This window comes from Aythya fuligula, chromosome 5 (assembly GCF_009819795.1).
Source record: "Aythya fuligula isolate bAytFul2 chromosome 5, bAytFul2.pri, whole genome shotgun sequence".
NCBI classification, from domain to species: domain Eukaryota; kingdom Metazoa; phylum Chordata; class Aves; order Anseriformes; family Anatidae; genus Aythya; species Aythya fuligula.
In genome coordinates this window covers 3,455,137-3,480,036 of record NC_045563.1, presented here as the reverse complement: position 1 = coordinate 3,480,036, position 24,900 = coordinate 3,455,137, and the positions used below count along the sequence as shown (strand labels likewise).

Below are 24,900 nucleotides of genomic sequence, written 5' to 3'. Positions count from 1 at the left end.
TGGAAGGAAATGCTGCAAGGGCATCACCTCCCTCCTCCCTAGCTTGACTGCCCTCTCTTTCACATCTCATCACCCTGGAGCCTGATTCGATCCTGGCTGAATTCCAGATGTGTTTTTCAGTGTTAAGGGTTAGTTTAATAGTTGATAGATACAGGAAGGGGCATTGCTCTCCTGTCTTGTAAGACAAGGTAACCACTACAGCTACAGGAGGAAACCACACTGAGGATGAGCACCAGAGGTTTGGCTGCATTTCTGTGTCGACTCTGTTGTCTGCAGCCTGTGGTGGAATTGATGCAGATCACAAGTATAGTATCAGCAGATTCAGGAAAGTATCCTCTGGCTTCTCATTACTTTAAGGAATTTAAATTTTTTTTTTTTTTTTTTTGAGTAGCTGTCATTTAGTAGTTGTAGTGGGGAGTAGAACTTAATGTTTGCTCAACACTTTGCTAAAAGTGATTGAGTCTGACACATTACACCCCTAAATGAGATGCTGCATTGCTGAAGCAGTGTATGTGGGCTTCCAGGTCTGATTTGTTGTCCTCCTAGTAGACAATGTTGAGCCCTCAAAGTCATTTATCTAGTACTTGTTTTGTTTTTGTTTTTTTTTTTTTTTCATCCAGGTAACACTAGGCTCTCTTATGTATTGGCTTTATGTAGCTTTCTTGAGGAAGACTCATTCTTCAAACTTCCAACTTAAGTCAATTAATTTTACTTCTAAAAATGTTTAAAAATATCAAAAAGATATAAATTAATACCAGCACAAGATGTAAGGTGATGTTTTGATCTAAATTCAAAATTTTAAATATAAATATTAACACTTAAAATATGAAAATATCTGAGGTTTTTATTTGATCACACTGAGAATGGATAGATATTTCTGTCTTTCTGCAGTAATACAGACCTTTCTTGTACTGGATAAACCCATTTGTAATACTCAAACGTATTACTGTTGTCAAATAATTCTATAAATATTTCTGAGAGACCTTTTTTATAACACTTGTTCTGCAAAGCAGTAATTGAGATGAAAACATCTAGAAAGGAATCCAAAAAGGGTAACGTAATACGTTGTTAGCAGTCAGTAAGCCTAAAATGCACAGAATAAAATAAGATTTAGAAGCTGCTTTTTGTGCGTGCTCAGGACTTCTTCAAGGAGCATCACTCTGTAGTGACTTTATGGTGTCAAGGCCATTGAAAGAGAAAACAGAACCATGCACTTAGATCATGGCAGGTTCTCAAAGCTCCTTAGTCGAGATGTTCTGCTAACAACATCCAGCCACATAAAGGCAGTGATGTTCTGCAACTTTACTGTTGATTTTCCTGCCTTGCTGTGTGGGCAGAGCCCTCATACCCCTCGCTATGAGCTCCCGTGGCACAGAGGAGCTGTCAGCAGGCAGCCCACTGCCCGAATGCAGGGAGGTGATCAAGGATGGAGGAGCAGCTTCTGTGACACAGAACAGGCTGACTTTCAGCTGGAGGCTTTGTCCATGGGACCCACAGCTGCCTGGTATGTGGTAAAGCTTCAGTCTTGTCTGCTGCACAGAGGGGATCATGCTGGACAGGATTAAACTTAAAAGTTGATCTTGACTTGGGGGGATTGGAGCAGACAACCCCCAGTAAGTCCTTTCCATGGAAGTTACTCTGTGATCGATTCTGTTAGGTTATAAGAAATGTGGAAAAAAAAATCCCCTGAGTCAGAATCAGAACAAATTCTATAATGCATTGATATTGAAACTGCCTAAGTTTATTGTGTTTTGTTATGGATTTTCGGTGTGTGGTTAGATGCCACAAGAAATAGAAAAATTGCATTTGGAGTAGATGCTCCGTTCTGCCTTAGATTTCAAATACACTTTTCCCTGTTCATAAAAAAAAAAAAAAAAAAAAATAAAGGCATTTTTTGTTGTTGTTGCAGCTGACTAAGTTAACCTTTACAAGGGAAAGTCTTGTTCCTAGAGCCAAAGTCGTCAAGATCAGAGGGATCTGTGGAGATCTAGTCCAACCCCCTTGCTCAAAGCAGCGGGGCCGATGAGGGCAGGCTGCTCAGAGTGCTTCCAGTGGGGTTTTGATCATCTCCATCCAAGGAAGCTCTGGGCAGTCTGTACCAATGTTTTACCACTGTCACTGTAAAAAAAACAAACCTTTCTTACACTTGACTTGAATTTCCTGTGTGTATTCCTCTTGTGAGCTGTATTGCCACAGCGAGTAAAATACTCTGTAGACTAAATTATTCCATCAGGTCCCAAGTGCAGGAACTATGAGCCTAGTGTTCTTCTCCTGTAGAAAACAGATGTACAGCAGTAATACACTTAGCCTGCATCTGTATTAAGGCATCTGCTGACAGAGCTGTTAGCTGAGGGTAGGAAGAAGCGTGAGAAGCCCTTGACGCAAGTGTGGAATATCACCCAGTGGCACTGGCGTAAGCTGCTGGGCTGCAGAGTACTAATTACTCCCGGTGTTTGTAAGGGAAGATGTCATTTCAGTTGCAATTTCCCTGTTTTCCAGCAGGCTGACTGATTGTTGCAGCTTTAGTGACTTCGTGGATTCAGAAGCCCAACTGGAAACTTTGATTTCTCACTGGATTTAAGCACACCCTCTTAACTGCATTAGGTTTTTAAAGCTAGAGCATTCTGAAACTATTTAGTTTGCTTAGGATGTAGGACTATTTGTATGAGGGACCCCAGAGAATTAGCACAGAAGAAATAGATTTCTGTAGCACCTCACTGTCAGTTTTGCTTAGGAAGCCCCCAAGATGTAAAAAGTACCTGATATAATAGAGTTTAACTGAGGACTTTTCTCTTGTTATGTACGTGCCAAGAGAAGCAGCTTCCTGACCACATAATTTAACTTGCTCAGCAGCAGCTTTCACTTATATTATATATTTCTACCATAATCACACAGCACCGATGTGAAGGTAAGTCCATGAAAAAGAATCTTCTGGTCTGCTATGCAATATTTCAGTATTCTTAGTGAGATAAGACAATTAAAAATCTAATAAAAGTCATGGACTTGCCTTACCATCAAGGGGAAGCTCCTGTTTGCAGATGGGAGGGCTGTCAGAGGCAAAGTGCATGCTGTTGCATTTCACTGCTGAAGGCAGCTTCTAGAGGACTTACAAAACAGGGACAGGAGGATATTTTGGCTAATCTAACTTTTAATGATCCTCTTACACTCTTTGGGGAAAGTAATAGAGCTGTGATTAAAATGGAGTTGTTTTTTTTTTTTTTGGTTTTAAATGCTTAGAGTATACTTAAGGGTTTCTGTGTTCTACCCTATACCAAATAGTGTGTTTATGCTTTTGTACACATTAATGCAAAGGCACTCAGGGAGACTGCTTGTGCTGTGTCACAGCTTTCCTTTACTAATAATGCCTTTAGCTTTGTTGTGATGTTATAACCACTTCTGAAGAGTGATGAAATTGAATTTGGCTAATGTGACCTGACACTTTTGCTACAAAACCAGTTTAAATGTATATACATTTTCAATAAATGCACCAACTTTTTTTTCCTAAAAATGTTAACATTAATGAAAAAATGACACCCCTTTTAAAAATTTTACTTTGAAGCTCAGTGTTTTTACTTTTAGTTCACTACTACCTCCCTCCCTTCTCCCTCCCTTCTTTGTTCAAATGGAGAGGATATAAGGAGAATTCAGATGCTGCATGTCTTAAGCGAAAGCGTTCCCAAGGTACAGTAATTGTAGATTTTTATTTTTTTTTTCCTTGTAGTACTCCTGCTTTAGGAAGCTTTAAATTCTAGTTTGCTCATACCAGTGAAATGTGTTAGAATTACATGCTTCAATGTCTTGAGCTGTGCTCATGCCATTTCCTTCAAAAGGGAAGGAAAAAGCATCACCAATCCTAGAAGAAAAGTAGCAGCGTTGTAAATCATAGAGAAAGTAGATGTTAGCAGTATGATGCTGTAATCTCTGTTATAATTGCTTGTGATTGATAAAAACTATAAACTTTTGTTATGCTCTTACTACGTGGTTTGGCTTTTTCAATAACCTACAGGCAACTTTCTCTACAGGCCTGGTGTTAAGATAAATTATGTCAGAGAAGGAATGGGGGATTGAACTGAATGAAGAGTTTTATACTAGATAATACTTTGTTTGCCACTTTTTGGATAATGCATACATCTTTAATTTTGTGTTGTAAATTATTTTTACAGCAGCTTTTGTATACTGAAATGAAACAAGACTTTGGACACATGATATAAAAAAGGGAGGCTGTACAGGATGCATGATCAAGGCTGCTGTGTCACTGAACTGCGAACTTTGCAGCAGCTGATGTACAAATTTGTTTCAGAAGGTGGGAGTAGAGCCATTAATGATTGCAGGAAGCTCAAAAGTACCTGTCACTGATCTCTTTCTCTGGCACCGTTAAAGCATGGTAATACTTGAACTAAGATTAAACTCTTAGAAGTCTATTTCCACAGTCACTGAAAACTGCACCTTTGATTTAAAATGTAAATACACATGGTAGGTTTAGAAATCTTCTTGTCATGCCATATATTCTTTTAGTTCCTAGGAATATTTTGAAGGATGAGAACATATTTTGACATGCATTAATACTTGCCATTTGACTTCCTATAATGATATTTTTTGGTAACTGAGTCCAAATGCAAATGCCTGAACTCCAAATGGTGCATAGTCAACTTTTTCCTGCCTCTTCCCACACATGTAACTCAGATTTGTTAAAGGTGAAGAGTGTAACTTCTGTCTTAAACAGTAAGAAAAGACTTCTGCCTTTCATTTTGTCCTTGTAGTTTTTAAATTATTCTATGTATTTTTCACCAAATCATGTTCAGTTGTATTGTTGAACGGGCTTGAATTAGAGTTGCTTTTATAGCAATTAGTGGTGTTCATGCATTAAGAGGTGGTGAAGTGCCATAGAAAAAGGACAGCAACGTGAAACAGCCCAATTTGATTAAAAGCAACAGCCTTTTTCATGTGCTTTTGTGTATTAAATGAAAAATAATGATTTAAAGTCCACAACTGTACCTCAGGTTTACATACCAGAACTTCAAAGTTGTTTAAAAAAGAACAATAATGGCCAAATTATGCTTTCAGCTGTGTGTATGATCTGGCCAGCTTTCGTGCAGAAACTGAGGCTGATTGCAACACAGAGTTATTTAAAAATAAATTTGGAGGAGGAGGGAAGGCAGGAAGGGATTTCAAACTGTGTGTATCCTTCTCTGGTCTTTATCCCTAACTGGAGTGACAGTGCCTTTGTGGAGCTCTTAGCACTTCAAAGATGCTTTCCTCTATTGATTTTGACGTGAGCACAGAAACTGGTAGAAAAGAATCGCCCCGTGCTTTGGTCTTGGCAGGTAGATGAAAGCACCGAGTGGAAACCAGGTGCTTACCTTAAAAGGTACTTAATTTAAAACTCTTGGCTCTGTGAAATGCCATCTTCTAGTGCCTGTCTGCCAGTGCTTTCTGCTGGAAGTGCTCCTCGAGCACTGGAGCCAGGCAGCTGTTTGCACTGGCAGTGCACGTGCAGTGTGCACATCCCCAGCTTCTCCATGCATTTTGTGCTATTGGCATGAAAAAAAACAATACAAGCTTCTTGCTCCTCAGTTATTCTCTAGTCATTTTGGCTCCAGATGAGTTTCTGCTGTCTAATTGAGACCAGATTCTTCAAGGCCATAGGAATACATACTTTGTATTTTCTTTTTTTTTGTTTCTCCATTTTCATATTTAGACTTTGTAGAGGGGTTTTTCCATCTATGTTCATCTGTCTTGGTGAAACTGGAGATTTATGTGATAGAAAAGAGTGAAAAATAGAAAAATTTTTAGCCAGTAGAAGGCCTTTCTTGATCCATCTCACTTCACCTTTGCTTTTCTCTGTCTAGCAGCAGCCTGTCTTGCATCTGCAGTGGGGCTGTGCCTTCTTATTCGTACTCTAGGTGTCTGTCTTGGTTGGTATTCCTGAAAAAGAAAAAGGGTTGTTTCTGGCTACAGAAGAAAACAAAACTTGGTCTCATTTCTACGGGCTTGGTCTTTAATATCAAACCATAAAACTGAGCTGTGTGCAGATTGCTTAGGGGTTTTGCCAACTGGGGAAGATGCATCTACAACTCCTGCTAAGGAAGCTGTGCATCTTCTTAGTGTCAGTGAAGTAGCTCATGTGAAAACAAAGCTGCAAGAAGTCAGATCCAGAGGGAGGTTCCTGTCCTGTGGTTTTACGAGGAGATCTTCATCTTTTATGCCTGCCTTTCAGAGATGCCTTAGCCACAGTCAGATCTCAGTGGAGCTCAGCAGCATCCTAACCTGGTGCCCTGGGATGAAGCCACAAACACAGCGAGCGTGCTGCTGGAGGGCCAGAAGGCAGAGGAATGAGCATGAAAAGCATTCCCCTGTGCTGTACCCACTGCCTGATCTGAATTCTGCAGCTTGCTACCTTCTGCTTCCTCAGGCAAACTGTGACATGCCTTGGTGACTTTCTGACACTCTGTGTCGCTTCTTGGTGTGAGCAGCTCCATGGTTGTCACTTTGGCTACCTCTGCAACGTGCAAGAAGTTTACATCACAGTCAGCCTCTGTGTCTGAAAACAAAATGTAAATCAATGTTATCTCGTCTTCAGGAAAAACATTCTCTCTTACCCATGTTCAGGTTCAAAATAGCAATGGCAGCCCTTGTTATTCCATACCTGCGAAGCATGGTTTGCATCTTTTTTCTTTTTTTTCTTTTTAAGAATGATTATTTTCATAATAATCTAATTTTTCAAGACAAAGCACCTTTTAAAATGTTATTTTTTGTGTTAGATGGAAAGGAAGGATACATAGTCCAAGTGCTGTAAAAAAAAAAAAAAAAAAAAAAGGTTGGGGGGACCACCCCTGATTGCAGGCAGCATTTAAGGATCACCCATCCCAAACCACTCCCTTTCCAGTGGTGGTAATAAGCAATTCAGTCACAGGCCTCTCTGCTTCTTGCTGGGCACGGTTTGGACCTTGAACACGCAATCTTCAAAGGCATCATGCTTCCAGCCCTCCTCTGTCAGCTTCCCCAGGAACATACTGAGTGATTTCATAAAACGTGAACGGAACAAGCCTGTTAAAGACCTGCTGGGTGATGCATAAGAAGCCTGCAGCGATCGTGGATTTGGGGATAGAGGAGTTTGCAGACAGATCTGCAAGGAAGTCACTTTGCCACTGGACTCCCTGCCTCTCAGGACATCACAGACTGGTGCATTGACTCCAAGCCTGAAAGAGGAAGCTTTGTTGGGAATTCCCTTTCTTATCCAGTTCTAAACTGAGATTTCTGGGCATGAACTCATCTCTCTGCCTGTAGGGGTGTTTAGGAAGCAGTTTGCTCATTCATTGAGTTCTCGCTAGATTGCTTCTTGCTCTGGCCAGTCATCAGCCTGGGCTGACGTGTCTGCCCTGCAAAGTCAGGCTAGCTTCCCTTCCTCTTCTCTGCTCTGCCAGTGTCAAACAGCCATGTAGTTCTAGTTACTTTTTGTGTATCAGTTATTTACTGTGGCGAAAGGGGTCATCCTTTTCTAATCCCCTTGTTTCTTAGAGACTTGATTCAGTTTGTCATAAGGCTTAGTTCTGTCTGCCTCGGGGGAAAAAAAAAAAGCACATATTATAGGAGAAAGGTCACAACATTTAGTTTAATGTGGCTGGTTTGTGCTGCAAGAGAGTTAAAATACGAAACCATGATGGCTCAAGTTTTCTCAGAATGTTTTTAGAGTACAAAACAGACGAGTGACTTTAAGTGGGGAACAGGCTAGAGCCCCACTTGTTACGGAAAAAAATAAAATTCCTCTGGGTGTTTTCCGTGACTTTGGGCTTTTTAGCAAGACCAATGACATAGTTAAATAACACTTTCTTGTCAGAGGGCTATTGCTGTTAGTTGTCAGCTTTCCAAGTATTGCATATCCTGCATTAGATGAGTCCTAAGCAGCAGATTTCCAAACCTAGGTGAAATCTGCATTACAAGCAATAGAGCTGTGATACGGTTTTGCTTACTCCAGCTCCAAGCTCAGCTGAGAGTTTCTGCCTTGCATTACAACATGCCTGCTGTGCTTAATCCGACAATCGGGCAGTGCCATGAGGTTGGTCCCAGAATTCAATCAGTTCCAAATCTGGAAAACACAGGAACTGCACAAATGCTCTATAGAGCTCGTAGTGGCCTTTGAAAGAGCGAGATTCTGTTCGGTGCCAGAAATTACTCATTCAGAGGCTTTCTCATTGAACTGCATTTCCATCTCCTAGCCGTTTCTGAAAGGCTAGCAGATGCAGTGGAGCCTTCGAGTAACAGAGCCTTGAAAGCCTCTGTGTTGCTGTAGAGCTCCGTAGTCTTGTTCAAAACCCGGGATCCCACTGAGCAGTCACAGGACAGAGAAAATAGGAGTGCAGCTGAGCTTTTCTAGCAAAGAGTACATGGGGCAGCTACCTGGTCATCACGCCAGCCAGCAGTATTTTTGAGGTGCATCTCCCTGCCCCCCCTGTTCTTTGTTTTCAGTTAAGGATATATTTTGGAAGCCTAACAGCCCAAACTGAGGGTGGCAGGAGAATGATTTGAAATGTCCTCAGAGTGGGTCTTCAAATTGCTGTTTGTCCTGGTAAGATTAATCCGAAATGTAAAAACTATTCAAGGTAAGAAGTAGTGTGAATGTAGGCGTAATAGAGCTCTAGATTTTAAAGTGTGTGTGAATTACCCTTCTTTCTATGTTTGAATGGGCTTTTGTTTTCCTTTTATCCATCTAAATTAAATATTGTTCCTTTTTGCTGCAGCTATTCATAGTCTAAAGTTGAGTCGCAACCATGTGGACTGGCACAGTGTGGATGAAGTGTATCTTTACAGTGATGCAACAACATCTAAAATTGCAAGAACTGTTACACAAAAGTTGGGGTTTTCCAAAGGTAATATTTCTCAGCGTTTGTAAAGAATTTTTTTTAAATACCGGTATTTTAAGATTGTTACTTTAAGACTAGAAGGGGAAGACTTCAAGTTTGAAGTTATAATATGTGACTGGCCCATTTTTGCTGTTGGAGTTTTGCAGAAGGGTGTAATAGGTGCCTTGGGTTGTTGTGCACCATTATAATTATGCATGAATAGTCTGTGGCATATTTGTATTACATTTCTTATTATTTTAGAAGCAGCAGTTTTCATAAGCTTACTACTATAATACAACAGTGGCAGTGACTAACAGACACAATATAAGAATCACAGTTCCCTTTGCAACCTTAATTTTGCTGTCGTGTACTTGCATACTGTGATGCATTCCTTAAATACAGGATCATAGATTCCCCTCTTGCCAGTTCTTGTCTTTTTCAGTTCATTAGACAGATCTATGAACTGCAAGGAGGGGTGAGCAGCTACGCCTAGACAGAAGGTATTTTGAGTACAAATCCAAGCGCATTTAAGCTCAAAATTACCAGTTATAAAGCCAGTGAGACTGAGAAGGTTGGAAGAGAGGATGTTCCCCCTCAAAGGAAAGGCAGATTGTTGCCAATCTGGAAATCTGGAACTTGTCCTCTCTACAGTAATGTTCCTGTGCAGTGTTGGACAGCTACAAAAACAAGAAAATACACAAATTCCATTTGTTTTCTTCCTTGGTCTCTGAAGAGACAAGATCAAGTAATAGGTTTGGCTTTAATCTCATGCCTCTGTTCTGTAATTAATGCCCTCTTAACCTACAGGGCTCTTGGGTGGATACTTAATTAATGTTTGCCAAGAATTAATATAATTCAATGCTGTTGCACAAAATTACGGAAGAAATGAAATAGTCTGTATCCAGAACATGATTTGGGCAGTGTGTAATAAATAATAAACAAACTCTGTCCTAAGCAGTTTGGGGTAAGAAATATCAAATAGAAGCCCACTTGATAAATCTGTCCTGTGTAAAAACCACCCTTAGCGTTTTTGTTGTGTTTTCCTCCTCCTTAAAAGAAAACCAAGTTGTTTGTTTGGGATTTTCACATGAGGAATGATGCTTTCTTCCTCTGTATGGCCATCTGCAGGGCTTGTTGGATTCATCCTTCTCTCCCATTGCGCAGCCAGCGTTCACATGAGGCTGTTGCCTTCTATATGGGTCTGTCACTAGAGGGGGATGAAGCCACGCTGTGCCAGTGGGTTTCACAAGCCATCAGCAGGACAGCGAGAGGATGCCCATATCTGCCAGCATCATTGATTTTTGGTTTGGCCACTCAGCTGGCGAATGAGTGAGGAAATCTGAGGATGGATGGGCTTGCAATAAAATGTAGATTTTTCCCGTCAGAGTGAAAAATTGCAAAGCTTTTCAGCCAGTTCTCTTAATGGGGTCAGAGAAAGAGTGACAATGCATATCGACTGGCTGGCAAGACATTTCAATGATCAGTTCATGCTGTAGAAGTAAGGTGGAAATATAAGGAAGTTCAAATGCTGAGGTACGTAGAAGCAGGGCACTGTGTTGTAAAAGTGGATGGACAATTATACAAATGTTTTCCAAAAGCTGTTTTTCCAAACAGCTCTGAAATTGGTTGTCTTTACAGTGGAAATAGCCTATTAATGCATCGAGTGATACAGTTAATTGCACCTAGTTGCTCAAATCTCTCAGGAGTTTAAAACTGCAGATTCTTAAAAAGTACATGCTAATTCTTTATGTATAATTGTATTTTCAGGATACTTTAATGTATTGGTCTGAGACAATTGGCCTGAAGCATCTGTCAACGTGTAAGACCATTGCACTTTGTAGAATGTAACTGATCTAGGATAATGTTTTTTCTACAGCTTCAAGTAGTGGGACAAGGCTACATAGAGGCTATGTAGAAGAAGCTACCTTAGAAGACAAGCCACCACAAACTAGTCACATTGTGTTTGTTGTGCATGGTATTGGGCAGAAAATGGACCAAGGAAGGATCATCAAAAATACAGCTATGTGAGTCCTTCATACTATTTGCAGTAGTAACTCTAGCCTGAATGAAACGCTGACTTATAAATGATAGCAGACGCTTCAGTTTAAGCTGTATCTCTTCCTATTTCCTTTCCCCACTCTTCCTCTCACTCACTAGTCTTTGTATTGTGGGTGCACTACTTCCTATGTCAGTTCAACTGTATGGGCCTAGTGAGAGGAGCTGCAAGCCAGAAGAGCAAAGATACATCCAGTTTTCATGACCAATGCTTAAGACTTTGCTTTAAGACAGGGGGCTGGTCAGTGGATTTCTAGCACTGGTTCTCAGTGCCTTTGCCAACTGGGTGGGGAGAGATTTTGATCAAAATCAAGGGGAATCTCCATTCATTGCTCCTGCTGGTTGTCAGAACAGCGAGCAAGTGAAATGCATGCTGGTAAGAGAGGGAAAATGAGGGGATTGCATGAATGTTGGCATTCCTACCAGTGCCGAGTTACTTAATACAGTGGGAAGCTCAAGTTGAGAGTCTACTCACTGAGTTCTGAACACAGAAGTCTGATGAAAAGTACAACAGAATTAAATGCTTATGGGATCTTTTAATGAAAAGTCTTTTGTGAAGCTTGGTTTGCAGATGTTTTTTGATTTGACATCCGAGCTAATTCAGAAGGCCACTTAGAGTGCTGGTGAATAGGAGGAGAAACTCCCAAGTTATTGAGAGTGCTGTCCCTGAAAACACCTTTGTTGAATATTAGAAGGAGTTGTAAAGTCTTGATGACAGCACTGTGGGGACAAGGTGGTGTTAAGGAATGCTTCATTAGCTGAAAGAGAAGGCTAAAAGTGCTAACTGCAGATCTCTGTTGTATGGATGGTTTACTACATGTGTCCCAAATAGTTCCGCTTCCCTTCAGAGTCAACAGCAATAGTAGCACACCCAGTGCCTCTTGTTAAGGCATGTGTAGAGCTAAGACTGCTGATTTCATGGTAAATTAACAACTATGTAGGTCAGTACTCATGTGAGTGACAGAGGTGCCATCGTGTCAGCAGGCTCTTGTGTTCATTCAGCTCGTGGTTCCACTCATGTCCTCTGGTACAGTAGATTAGGCCTCTTGATTTCACTGCTGTGTCATTTGTCATCTCAAAGCATCAACCTGCTACTCCCTACTCTCCTTGTGTAGCACTTTGATTCTCTTACATTTGTGGTGTTTAAGAGCAAGCAAGCAAAACTGGAGAGAGAAACCTTTTTTGATAAAAATCTGAAACTAGTCACCAAGATAAATGTAAAAACTTACATTTTTGTAGGAGCCAATTGCACTGGTAATGCAAGCGTCCTAAATATAAGTTGTTGTTTCAACAGCTACCAGAAATAAAACTTCCACCTTGGAGTCGTTTTGTCTTTTTCTTTCCTCCCACCCCATTTTGCATTGAAAATACATACAGGGTTTGTCTGTGTGGATTAATTTTAGCTCAGGACACAGCGCATAGGTGTCCATTCCATAAGAAGTCTGACTTAAAATGTGTCATAGAATGGGCTGCTAATTAATCTAAAAGGGAAGCAAGACTCTTTGTGCTTCAGTAAATTCTGCTCTGGTCTCAGATACCCTCAAGAAATACCAGACAGCACTGCGTATTCTTTTAAAATGCTAATTATTGGCATAAATTGTCTGTGCAAAATCAGAAAATGAAAGCATCGTGTTAGATTGAAATCTCATTTTTTTCTAATAGCTTAAAAAACTTATCAGTAGAGAAGATCCCATATGTTCTAGGAAGAGATTTTAGAAGAAATGTCTGCCAGGCCGACAGTGTGGCAGTTCTCACAAGCCGTACTAACACTTTCTGTTAGCGCTTTCATCTGTGATCTGTGTGTGTGTGTGGTTTTCTTTTTAACTTTTTTTTTTTTTTTTTTTAATGTTCTTTTGCATTAGGGACACGAGAAGTCAAATGTTGCCTTTTGAAAAAGGATTAGAAGGACAGGCAGAAGTATTTTTTGACCCTTTAAAGTAGAATCTAAAGAGCAAATAATTCATTGTTGTTTCCTTTCAGGTAGGCAGGCTTTCATGGGAAGCCTGTAGTTGCAGCCATGCTAAATCTGGAGCTTAAGCCTTAAGTCTGCCCACCAGTGTCACCATCCCTCCTTTCTTCCTTCACCAGTATCTGGATATCACCAGCAGTGGCAGAAAGCATTAGCAGCCCCCAGAGCTCACCACTGTCTTGGGTTGCGCTCAGCTTTGTGTGTCACTTGAGAAATAGATGTTACCTGTGTGGGAACCCTGGGGTAGGCATTGTGTGTCCCTTAGAAATAGAAAGCTGCTTTTGCTCTGGTCTGTCTGGTGTCTTTGATAAGCAAGTAAATGCAGAGCTTGCTGTAAACTGTGTTATTCCAACAGTCTGGTGGGTAGAAAGAAGAGGCGAACTGCACAACACCTTGCGTTTTTTTTTGGTATGGTGCTTGAAGGGACTGTGGGATCTCTGGATGGGGACGATTGCTCGGGTTCCTTCCTTTTCTCCCATCCTGAAAAACCTCTCTTCCGCATTTCGTCTTTGCCACGTACATATATTGTTGCTTCTTTTTGGTTCGATCTACCCTGGTGTAAAGCTTTTGTATTTATTTCAGCCTGCGTGAGAGCAACGCTTTAGTTCATAGCATAAAACCATAGTCACACTTGAACAAGTGGTATTAAAAGAAGGAGAAAAGAAAGAGAAATGCAAAAATGCAGCTTATAACCCAGACATGGAGTGCTCTCTCTGTAACCCAGGTGGGTTGAGAGACCCTACCAGAGCTCACTTGATATGCTGTCCTCAGATTACTGCCTCGAGAAGGACCTGGTACAGCTCATGATGTATCTGCATCATTAGGCAGATACTGTTGGTCACAGACTTGAAAACAGAACCCTGCTTCCAGGGTAATTTAAAATTGCATGCGCTAATTTCATTAAGAAATGGAGTTCAGTCTACTCATTAATGTGGTTCGATGCTAGGGTTGCAGGGCATCCTCTAAGTAGGTAAATGGAAAAGATGCGTTTTATCAACGTTTGAATGAACAGGTCTTTAAAAGATGTGACATGATTTTGTTTCTTCACAGTCAAGTTAAACACATTTATTATCTAAATGTAGCACAGCAGCTGGTACAACAAGCTGCTTCTGTCATTGCTGATATTAACAGCAGAACTTGTCTGAGAAGAGACAGTACCTCCTCCAGGCTGGATCAATGATTCAGCTGAGCTAACGTGGACAGAATAATGCTCTGTGAGATGCTCCAGAAGAAAAGGAATCATTTTTTTAATGGAAGAAGTTATATTCTGTATTTGTATGTAATATAAAAAGGATTTGCCATCAGATGCAGTATTCTGACATTACTGGATTTCTGATGTGGTACAATGTTAACGTTTAAAAGATGATAATTTGAAGATAATCTTTTAATTGTACATACTTTCACACATAGTTGGAATATTTGTGCACTGCAGCCTGGTCTCATTTTGTTGAAGTTGTGCTTTAAGGTTGTGTGTGTTGGAAGGGGTGGAGAGGGGTGTCCTTAAATATACTAAATAGAATTTAGGAATGTTGCTATCCATGTTTCCAACCTCCTTTTAAAAAAAATCCTCTTGTTCTACCACAGGCTGACCCTCTCAATTTTATAAACTCCTGTGCTTAATAATTGAATGGAGTAACTGGTCTGTGTATTTCCATAATAGCTGTAATGCTTCTTGGCTGCTCTTTCTCCAACCCTGGTATCTGTCTGCCTCTGTCTGAATCTTCTGTTTTGATTCAAAATTTGTATTTGCCTGTGCTGCTGCTCGTAGCCCCAAAATTGCTGTCTGCACAAGCACATCATCTTGGCGTTCCATAATCACCAATTACATTTTTATTGCAAGCCCCATTAGAAAGCTTTTTAATTGTGGATTATCATTATAATTACTTCAGAATAGCTGTTTTGGTAAATTTCCACTGGTACGCAAGCCCTTGCAGAGCCTCTCAGAGGCCTTTCAATGCATTGAATATTTGCTGCTTGAATCTTAAATCAAGATTTCCTAGTAGAACGTTTTCAATGTTTTTGGCTTTTCATGCATTTGGTAGTTGTGCTTATTTTCAATTTAAGGGTAGCATTTCATTACATATTACGTGTTTGTCTTCCATTCTTTGGTGCTGGCAATAATTGCACGTTCTGCAGTTAGGCATGCAGGCGGTAACAGTGGCTGTACCGGTTTCAACTTGAGCTTTCTTTGGAAGGTAAATGAGTTCAGCCCAAGAGGTAAAAGGTGATGGTTAGGGTATTAATACTCTTGTACGAGCTTGTTCTGTGTGTGTTTATTAATTATCTAACACGATTGCATATTGGACCAAAAGTACAATAGCCTGCTTAGGATTTAGGCACAACTCTGCAGCTGTTCCTGCTCCCTTCCTCTCCAGTGTTACACTTTCCCTACCCACAGCAGCACAACTGACTGTACAGCCCCATAATCCAGATCACTGCAGTTACCCAAAGACCCAGAACCCTATTTGGATGATTGGAGGCACCGTCAGGGTAAGGCAGTGGGAACAGGGAGTGCCTGATCTGCTTCAGTGCCAAAGGTAGCATCTCACCAAAGGACATCCTTGCAGCTGGTTGGAAAACCATGCTGCTGGGTAGGGAGGCACCTGCATTTTGAGTACCTGGACCTCCATGATCTTGTCCTGGGGATCCCATAGTCATAACCAAGAAGCTTGGGTTCCTTTGGTCATCCAGAGTCCCATTATGCTTGTAGAGCATGAAGTGTGAATCACGGCTGTGTTCATTCTGGTTGCCTCCTAGAATTTTCATCTTTCCTCTGAAGTAAAATGAGTCTCCCTATATCCTGGAGCAGCGGTCTGAATAAGTTAAGGCCCGAGAGCAGGTGAATCCCTGACTAACAGGGGCAGAAGACAACACGTGTCTTGCAGTTGCTCTTTGAAATCTGCCTTGAATAAAACTCGAGTTTGCATTTCTGAGACGTGGCTGAGCTTTTGAACACAGCGTCCTTTTCATTTCCTCTGGCTTGAGCTAAACTCACTTTTTATTACTCATGCCCACTACTCGCTTCGACTTACCAAATGTAGTTCAACCCAGCCCCCAGTGTCCTCAAAAACTTGGGATATTGTTTCCTCAAAGAGGCAGGGAGTGCCGTGCTCTGCTGTGCTGAGCTCCAGAGTAATGAAACCAGTGCTTTTTGAGCATAATTTACCAGGTGTGTGACCCACGAATGGCTTTAGCCTGCTTTATTTCTGGGTTAGCAGCAGAACAAGTCTCTATTTTTTATAGCCTCTCTATTATTATTATTAATAATATATATTTTAGATTTGTATATATTTTTATAGACTATTTTCTTAGACTTTAAGTAGATCTCTACCATGGATGAACAAAAAATGCAAAGTGTAGTGTTCTGGGAATAAAGTATGTTGCATTTTTATTTTATTTTTTTTTTAAGTTTTCATAAAAATATGTACACAATTATGTATTATTCCCACTTTACTTTGAGAACATGCATTTAGAGTATGGATTTTCTTCACGTTGAGAAGAGGAAAGAAAACTGTTCAAGGCTTTCCTTTTCCCAGCCATTCGCCCCATTGCCTTAGCTCCTAAATCAAGAGTTCAGAGTAAGAAGCTGGCTGGTGTAAGCTTCTTAAATTCAGGAGCATTTCCTCATTCTTGGCTGTGGATTATGTGCCTGAAGAGAGTCTGCAAAGATGACTTGGAAATAAAATGATTAACATTTTGAACCCTTCAGTTATTTTGCTCCATTACCAACTCAAGGTGATTGTATAAAGTTTGTGAACTAGATGAAGCTAAGTTGTTTGTAGCTCTCCAATATTTCAATTTCTTATGTACTATTTGAATGCTGCAGCACAGTAAAACAAGTAGTGTAAGAGTTTAAAAAAAAAAAAAAAAAAAGCAGTAATTGTAAATATGTTAATTCACCCTTAGATTATACTTATGCAAGGATGCATACCTATAAAATTCTGGGAGTATTAGTACATTGCTTTATCAGAGATAGGCAGACAAACACATTTTATTTATCATGAGTCTCAGAGTTATTTTCAGGCCATTACTTCCTGCATGCAAAATAGCAGTAGGCCATAACGCTTTCCAAAGTATGCACTGCATCTGTGCTCGAATGGTTTTTCTCATAGAAAAATCATAAATTTTAGTTGTTATCATGTATTTGGATGTATATATTTAAGTAATTGTTGCTCTGGGGTCAATATTTCAACTTCAGTTTGTATTGGAGAGGGGAATAATTCTCTGCCTGTTTAGATGAGGTTTTATCGCTTCAGTTAGTGTTAATTTAGCAAGTGGCTGGAGGGACTTGCCATCTAATAAAACAGCTGATTTTTATTTTTTTTTAAGCCAGAAGAAGGTATTAAAAAAAAAAAAAAGGTCTTAATAGCAAAACAGGTGTGCGTATATACAGCAGGTATATATTCTGGTGTTTTGTGTGTGAGTACAGCCACACTGCTTGGCAATTACTCCACAGTTTTGGTCAAAATCTGAAATATAAAACTGTTGATGAAAATCAGTGGGAGATGCCATCTAGTGCCATTCACTGTAAATGAGATGTGCTGCACTGGGAATTGTCCTGCTAATGTGTTTTAATGCCTCTGTGGCTCTTGGGATCAGGAGATGGGTGTGATATTGCTGCTGTAAAATAATGAGGGAGAGAATAATTGCACCTCTTCCTGACAGTATTTGGCCAGTAATGCTGAATGGGATTGCATAGGAATTTTTAGTGGTAGGCAAAAAACTTGAAGTTTTTAGTAACTATATAGTTTGTAATCTGAAAACAGTCAGCACTTTGTAGTATTAACCAGCTCCTTAAGGCTAGCGTGCAGTGCAGTGTGTTGCAGTGGAGAAGCACACCTGAACCAGCACTGGAAATGGAATTTCTGCATGCTTGCTCTGCCATCAGTGATGTGGCAGCTAACAGAAAGCTGTTGAAACAGACCACCTCTTCTGCTAGAATGTGTTCTGCAAGACAGGATGAGGATGCACACGGAGTTGCCTTTTGATTTTCTAGTATGCCCACGTGCGTTTGAGTGTTTGTCCATAATCTGTTTTAGCAGAAATTTGGAGCTCTGCTGCCAAAGGATGCGCCATGTCTGGGCAACCACAGCGGATAGGGTGGGAAACCATCAAGATGTGGGAGCCTAAAAGTTAAAATTGCATTTTGTATTTTGCTAAAGGGCACAAAACTAGCACAGTTGTTAGGAGGGGAGACCTGAAGCTTTCACAAAAGCTTTGACAGAATTTCTTAGCTGCATTGTTTTTCCAAACTCTTTAAGTCTAGCTTTAGAAACAAGACTTTCAGTTAAAAATCCTCCATCAGTTTACCCATGAACAGCTTTGGTAAGACTTGAGCCCTTTGGAAGAGGAAGAAACTCCATGGCAAAGAGCACCAAGGAGCATTTTGTTTCCCGACAGTGGGTTCCAATTTGTCCGCCTCCTTGCTTTGGACATGACACAGCTCGATGGTGACTTGTGCTGTCCCGTAACCTCCTGAGGTTTGGGGGTTAAAAACCTAACAGCCGCCCGTCTGTGTTTGAAAACAAAACCATCAAATCAGCAGATTAATAACCAGCAGGATAAAAGAAGGCCATCCTATTTGAAGCAGGGCTTGTAAATAGCTCTAACAGCTATTTCTTCGTAATGTTTATAGCAGCCACTAATGGGTAAAATGTTTAGATGTTTTTCCCTGAACTGTTAAGACTGAGTTACACAAAAGTTCTTTCATACAAAATCATCGTTGCTATGTAGAAATCTGTGCTTTATTCATATAACGTTTCTGTGCTTTTACTGCTGTTAAGTCTAGCAGCTTTAGATTGCTGCTCATTTGCTGATCTACTGCTAAACTTGCTATTTCTGAATGCAAGTTAGCTGGCCACTGTCCTTCTTGCTAAGAAAATTTAGCAGATTTAGCAATACTAAAGAACCGACAGCATTGCCAAATACTTTTCTCATGAATTTTAGGTCCCTGCATTTCCCTGTATGAGCATTTATCTGATTTTATTCAAACAGGCGTGTTTTTCTTTAATTTTGGTTACGCAGGGAATCCACGAATGTTATACATACTGAATTTTTATCCTATTGATAATCTGTGCAGCTGAAGTTAGGCTCTCAAAGTGTCCTTAGGCTCTTAAAGTGTCCTCAAAAGCACATTGTGTGCGTGGTGGTGGGGCAGCTTGGTCTGTGCTTTGCAGGGCTGGGTCACTTTGTGCCTGTGTAGTCCACACACACCTGCACAGAAATGTTAACAATTCCCTTCCTAAGCCAGTACCAGTCACTCTCCCTGTACAAACACTGCTTGTAAGGCATGCTGGAATTGCTCATGAGGAGCACTGAAAGCTCTGTTTAGGGCAAAGCAACACTGTTCCTTTATCCTTTTTAGGATCTACTCTCCTAGGTTAAGGAGAGTACCTAGGAAAGGTTTGTCTCTTTATTTCATTTAATATACATAATCACCACTACTTGTGTGTGTATATATTTATTGCTTGCTTGCTTTGCATATGACATGCAAAAAATACTCAAAAAAGCTTGCACAGCCCTAAGCAAAGAGGTTCATCAGCCCTGATTTAAGCAGGTCTTCTTGCTGATTTTTTCCCCCCCATCATACAGAAAGGACATTCTGTGTGTAAACCTTTGCCATCTCATTGGACTAGATACTAGGAGATTAGGAGTGCAATCAAACCAGGCTTTAATAATAGAGATGTTGATTAGTTGCATTTCTTAACTGCTTGGTCATGCCATCAGTAACTATTTTGAAACACAGTGTGTCAAAGGATACTCCCCTTTTTTTCCTTTCTTTCATAACCAACACCTACTTTTTGATGGGAAAATGTTTCTGACTGCCCACTTCAATTAAAAATTTGGTGTATCACAGACCTGCCTTTTTGTAGCATATGTTTTTCGTTATCCTGAGGAGAAAAACAAAAGAAAAGACGATTTAAGAAAAAGAATTATTTTTGTAGAAAATGTTTTTGCAAGGCATTGGCTTTCATATTCCTTCCTCGGTGAAGCGTGTTCTCCCACACTGTGAAGCTGATGAGGCTAAAGTAAAAAAAAAGTAGGTGTTTTGCCCAAAGCTACCGTGACATCCCTCTGCAGCCTTCATGAGCTGCTGGTAGGAGCTGAAATTCCTCTCCGCGTCCATTCCTCTGGCCACATCCACCTTCAGCTTCCCTGCGCGACATAAATCCTGTTAGTGAGGCGGATCTGTGCGGGGCAACAACTACGGAGGGAAATTAAGAATGACTTTTGTCAGTGCTTCTTCCTTTTTATCTGAATTGTCACCTCCTGTGGCAACCTCGTGGAGGAGATTTGAGCAGCTCCCGACTTCATGTCTCAGCTACCTGCTGTGTATTGCTGGCTTTATTTTAAAGAGCTAAAGATGGATTTAAACTCAAGACAGGAATTCGACACGAGTTGTCCATACAGGATCCCTGCGTAGTGCTGGTGCTGTTTCAGTGCGGATAGTTTTGCCCATCAAACAGAGCAGCTGAAGCGATTACTGTCTCAGGTGCTGGTAGTGATTTAGGCTGAACTGTTGCATTTCTACTGAAGCAGAACAGGAGCACTCATATATTCAAGGAACGTATCTCAGCCAGGGGGTTAAACTTACCTGGAGCGCATTTGGATTTGTGGAATTACTGATAAGAGATTTAATGTCATCGTGCGTTTGGTTGCAGCAATCGTTAGAAGGGGGTTTGCTTTGAAAACAGAATAAAACATGTTGGAACTCTGGGCTTTGCCTCAAAACAAAATTCTGATTTTTAACTGGGAACCAGCTGCTGGAAATGCAGCATTGCTGCCCCTCGGTCAGATTTAGTTTGTTGTGCTCATCTTCAGAAATGCTAATGTCATTGGGACCTAAGTATAGCGTAAAGGAAAGAAGGGAAAATACAACACTTCCCCTGGTTGTTAAATGTCTTTGATAGAATGCATGGATTTTTTACCATCTTCTTCTAGAATTTCATGCTATTTTTCATCCACTGCTGATGGTCTTTCATGCCTCAGTAGTAAAGTAGCATTTTTAAAGGAATGTAATATGCCAGTATTCCCTTTCTCCTCCAGACAGCAGAGAGGTTCAGATATATTTTGTTTTGAGGTATTTTTAAGTTTTTTATGTCCATTCCAAGGGATGCATCCACCAATGTTCATGTTGAGATATCTTTTAAAAATGAAAAGTAATTTAAAAACACAGACTCTGCATCTGCTACTGTAAGTTGAAATGCTAATAAATGATCCGATTTCTCACTCTGAGGACTCTTAAGCCCTCCAATTTGATATGAGAAATTAAAATTCTGACTTTTCAAGCAATATTGTTAATAGTTTTCGTTGTGCTTAAAAGCACTGAATTGTCTTCCTTACGTAATGGATTAAATGGTTGATTTCAGGATTTCAAGGCAGTGATAGAATTCTTAATTTTTAGATCACATTCTAGCCCAAACCAGTCAGCGTTAACAGATTTCTTTCAATTGAATTTGGATGGTTTATTAGGCTTATAGTAAAATATATTTAAAGTTCATAAATTCTTTTGAGCATGTAATATGCATAATTTTCAATTATAAGATAATTTAAGTACTGGAATTGCTTCACCTCACAATTTTATTTTACCTACGTTAATAAGCATGCATTGTAGTAAAAGTAGTAATGTGAGAAATGAGTGGATGCACTGACTTTATTTGATAAGATCACCAATACTAGTCTTAACAGGAACGTGTTCTTTCTTTCTTTTTGTAAGGATGCGAGATACTGCAAGAAAAATAGAAGAGAAGTATTTTTCTAATCTTGCTACCCATGTTGAATTTCTTCCAGTTGAATGGAGGTCAAAACTTACCCTGGATGGAGGTACATTACTTGATTCTTTTGTTATTCCAGTAGCTGCAGTCTACAAAATTGTCCCCAGAAGTTTCACGCTGTGTCCTCTGCATGTGCCTTGATGGGATTTTATCATTCTCCTGCATGTAACTCAGGTCTCTTTTCTTTCAGACACTGTGGACTCCATTACTCCAGATAAAGTACGAGGTTTAAGGGACATGCTGAACAGCAGTGCGATGGATATCATGTACTATACAAGCCCTCTTTATAGAGATGAAGTAAGTGTTTGCTTTTTTGTTTGTTTCTTTGTTTTCCTGAGACCCTGAATAAAGAATACTAAAACTTTGGAAGTATATAATGATCATCTGTAGTTGCTGGTATTGCATGGGCAGCAAGTGCAGTTCTCTGGGATCTTCCTTCTGTACCCCTGACACTCCTCACTTCTTGTTTCTGAGACAGGAGAAGCTTTCAGTTCAATGCTGGCCTTATATCCGAGGGATAGGCAAAATTCAGGTTTGTTTTCCTGTGGGAAGCTATCTGTGAGAAGATAACCTGGATTTGGCAGAGTTCTTCCTAGGATTTGAGACAGGAACAGAGAGGCATCTATTTCAGAGGAGCAATAGAAATGTCTTTTGTGATTCTACAGTAGAAAATAAGAAATATTACCATGTGTGCAAGCATATAATATTTTAGGGTGGTTTTTAATATCATTGAGGAGTAATCAGCAGCTTCAACATCTCTGAAAGACATGAGGCTTTAATTTTGTAAAATTAGGGATACTGGGTTCTCCTTTTGTCCTACCAGTATGTGTGTAAAATATCTGGAAAACATCCAGCAGGATGATCCTTATATATCCTTGCTGTTAAGGGACTCCTAAGTTTGGCATGTATTTTTAGAGAAATTATGAACATAAAAAAATAACATTTACGCTCCAAGAAATCAAAATACAGAGCTTTAACAAAGAGAAAAGTAGAAAAACAGCAAAAACTTTAATCAGAGTAGTTTGTTTGGAGCAGAAACCAGCAGTTTAGAAATGTGAAGGTTTTTTACAGTGTTTTCATACATCTGCACGTTCTGAGCAATGGGACTCCAGAGAGCTGGGCATCTTCTTACCTCTTGCAAAATCTCTGGACATGTCATTTAATTTCTGTCAAATGTGAAGTCAGATGGGCCGACAGCATCTGTAAACGTGTCCAAGCCAGTTTTATTAGAGGTATACGCTCGGCCTTGCAAGAAAAGCAGGATGGTCACCTGTTTATTAGGTGACTGTTCATATACTAGAAGCTGTTGTTTTTTCTTGCCCTGTCTGTGTAGTTGTAGTGTGACCCCATTCATCAAATGGAAAAGCCTTGAATAAATGACAAAGTACCCCATAAAACGTGTACAGTGCATCACCCCAAGAGCATCCTTTGTTTGCCACACGTCCTGGAAAAGCCCTGTAGGGAGGTTTTAGGATTACTTTCTATAGCAATTCTAGGTTTTTCTTTATTGACTACATTATATATGGAGCAATGGTAGTGTTTTTGCAGCTTTCATGCTCAGTCTGCATGGTTAAACTAGGGGTTGTGGAAGGTATTTTCCAAGCTTACCAGAGGACCTGATGCTACCTTTCATTAAAATTAAATACGTTTAAGTACTTTAGATTGTCAACGTAATTGTGAAACCTAAACTTCCTAATAATAATAACTTTCCTGATAGCAGCAGTGGTTTTGAAATTGCTACGAGCCTTTTAAGCTTCCAACACAAGGAATAAGTGTACTGAAAGCTGTGCTCTGTTGTTGCTTGGTAATGCAAAGTTCATTGTTCAGGGCTCCTGGGTTCCCAGCTGTGTATCAGGTTTCCTTGTCTGTTGTGGAACTGAGACCACTGTGAACTTCTGTGGCAAGTGAAGAAAACTTCTCTGGCAGCTCAAAAATAGATTTTTAAAGTGCATTAGAGGCTTGGCATGCCTATTGGCATCTTATGGGAAATGGATTAGCAAGTAAAGGTTAAGTGTGCTGGCCAACAATGCATGAAAAATTGAATTCATTGCCCAGAAGAGCTGTAGTTTTGCAGGTATATTACCATCCCTCAGGTATGAATTGACAAATAACTGTGCTGTGGCTATATTTAGATCTGATTACAGAAGTTGTTTTCTTCACTAAATCAATTGAATTTTTGGAGAATGAACAACCACACACTGTAGAAGAAGATCAGGTTTGAGACCCACTAAGGAACCTGAAGGTGCACAAGTCTGTGGGACCTGATGAGGGGCATCCACAGGTCTCGAGGGAACTCAAAGATGAAGTTGTTAAGCCATTGTCCTTCATATTTGAGAAGTTGTGGCAGTTCAGTGAATTGCCCCATGATTGGAAAAGGGGAAACATAACCCTAATTTTTGAAAAGGGAAAAAGGAAGATCAAGTGAACTACACAACAGAGACTCACCTCTGTGCCCAGCAAGATCATGGAGCAGATCCTCCTGGAAACTGTGCTAAGGCACAGGGAAAGCAGAAGTGATTGATGACATGGCTTCACTAAGGGTAAATCATGCCTGACAAATCTGGTGTCTTCTGCTATGGGGTTACAGCGTTGGTGAGTAAGGGAAGAGCAATGGACATCATCTACTTGGACTTGTACAAAACATTTTACGCTGTCCTGCATGATATCCTTGTCTCTAAATTGGAGAGATTTGATGGATGGACCAGTCGGTGGGTAAGAAATTGGCTGGATGGTCACACTCAGAGTTACAGTCAATGGCTCAATGTCTAAGTGGAGACCAAGGACAAATGGCATTCTTCAGGGGTCTGTATGGGGACTGGTACTGTTTAATATCTTTATTAATGACAGGGACAGTAGGATTAAGTGCGCCCTCAGCACATTTGTTGATGACACCAAGCAGTGTGGTGCTGGAGGGAAGGGCTGCCATCCAGAGGGACCTTGGCAGGCCTGAGGGGTGGGCCTGTGAGAACCTCATGGGATTCTACAAGGCCCTCAGGTGCAAGGTCCTACGCCTGAGCCAGGGTAACCCAAACCATCCTGTGATTCTATGAATTTTCTTGAAACATTTCACCCCAACAAGACACCCCGGTTGATCATTACCTTGCCTTATTCGGTCTGCGTTGATAAATCTTACAGCTTTCTCAAAGCAAAGTTGTACACTTTGAATTGCAAGCATTTGTCCAAAAAGCACTATTTACAGGTGTAATGTTAAAACCTTGAACAACAGATTTCTGAAATGAATCTGTTGTTGTAGCCAAAATAT

At 40.3% G+C, this 24,900-nt stretch overlaps 1 protein-coding gene across 3 annotated transcripts in view; it reads left to right on the top strand.

Annotated features, from left to right (window-relative positions):
- Positions 1-24,900, top strand: part of DDHD1 (DDHD domain containing 1) — a 65,859-nt gene that overhangs the window by 18,005 nt on the left and 22,954 nt on the right. For 2 of the 3 annotated variants that reach the window (XM_032188303.1, XM_032188301.1), the window contains exons 3-7: positions 3,580-3,681; positions 8,739-8,867; positions 10,717-10,864; positions 21,581-21,687; positions 21,829-21,935. In XM_032188303.1, coding sequence (XP_032044194.1) covers positions 3,580-3,681; positions 8,739-8,867; positions 10,717-10,864; positions 21,581-21,687; positions 21,829-21,935 — 593 coding nt within the window. The remainder of the gene's footprint in view (positions 1-3,579; positions 3,682-8,738; positions 8,868-10,716; positions 10,865-21,580; positions 21,688-21,828; positions 21,936-24,900) is intronic. The other variant, XM_032188302.1, reaches the window with a different exon arrangement.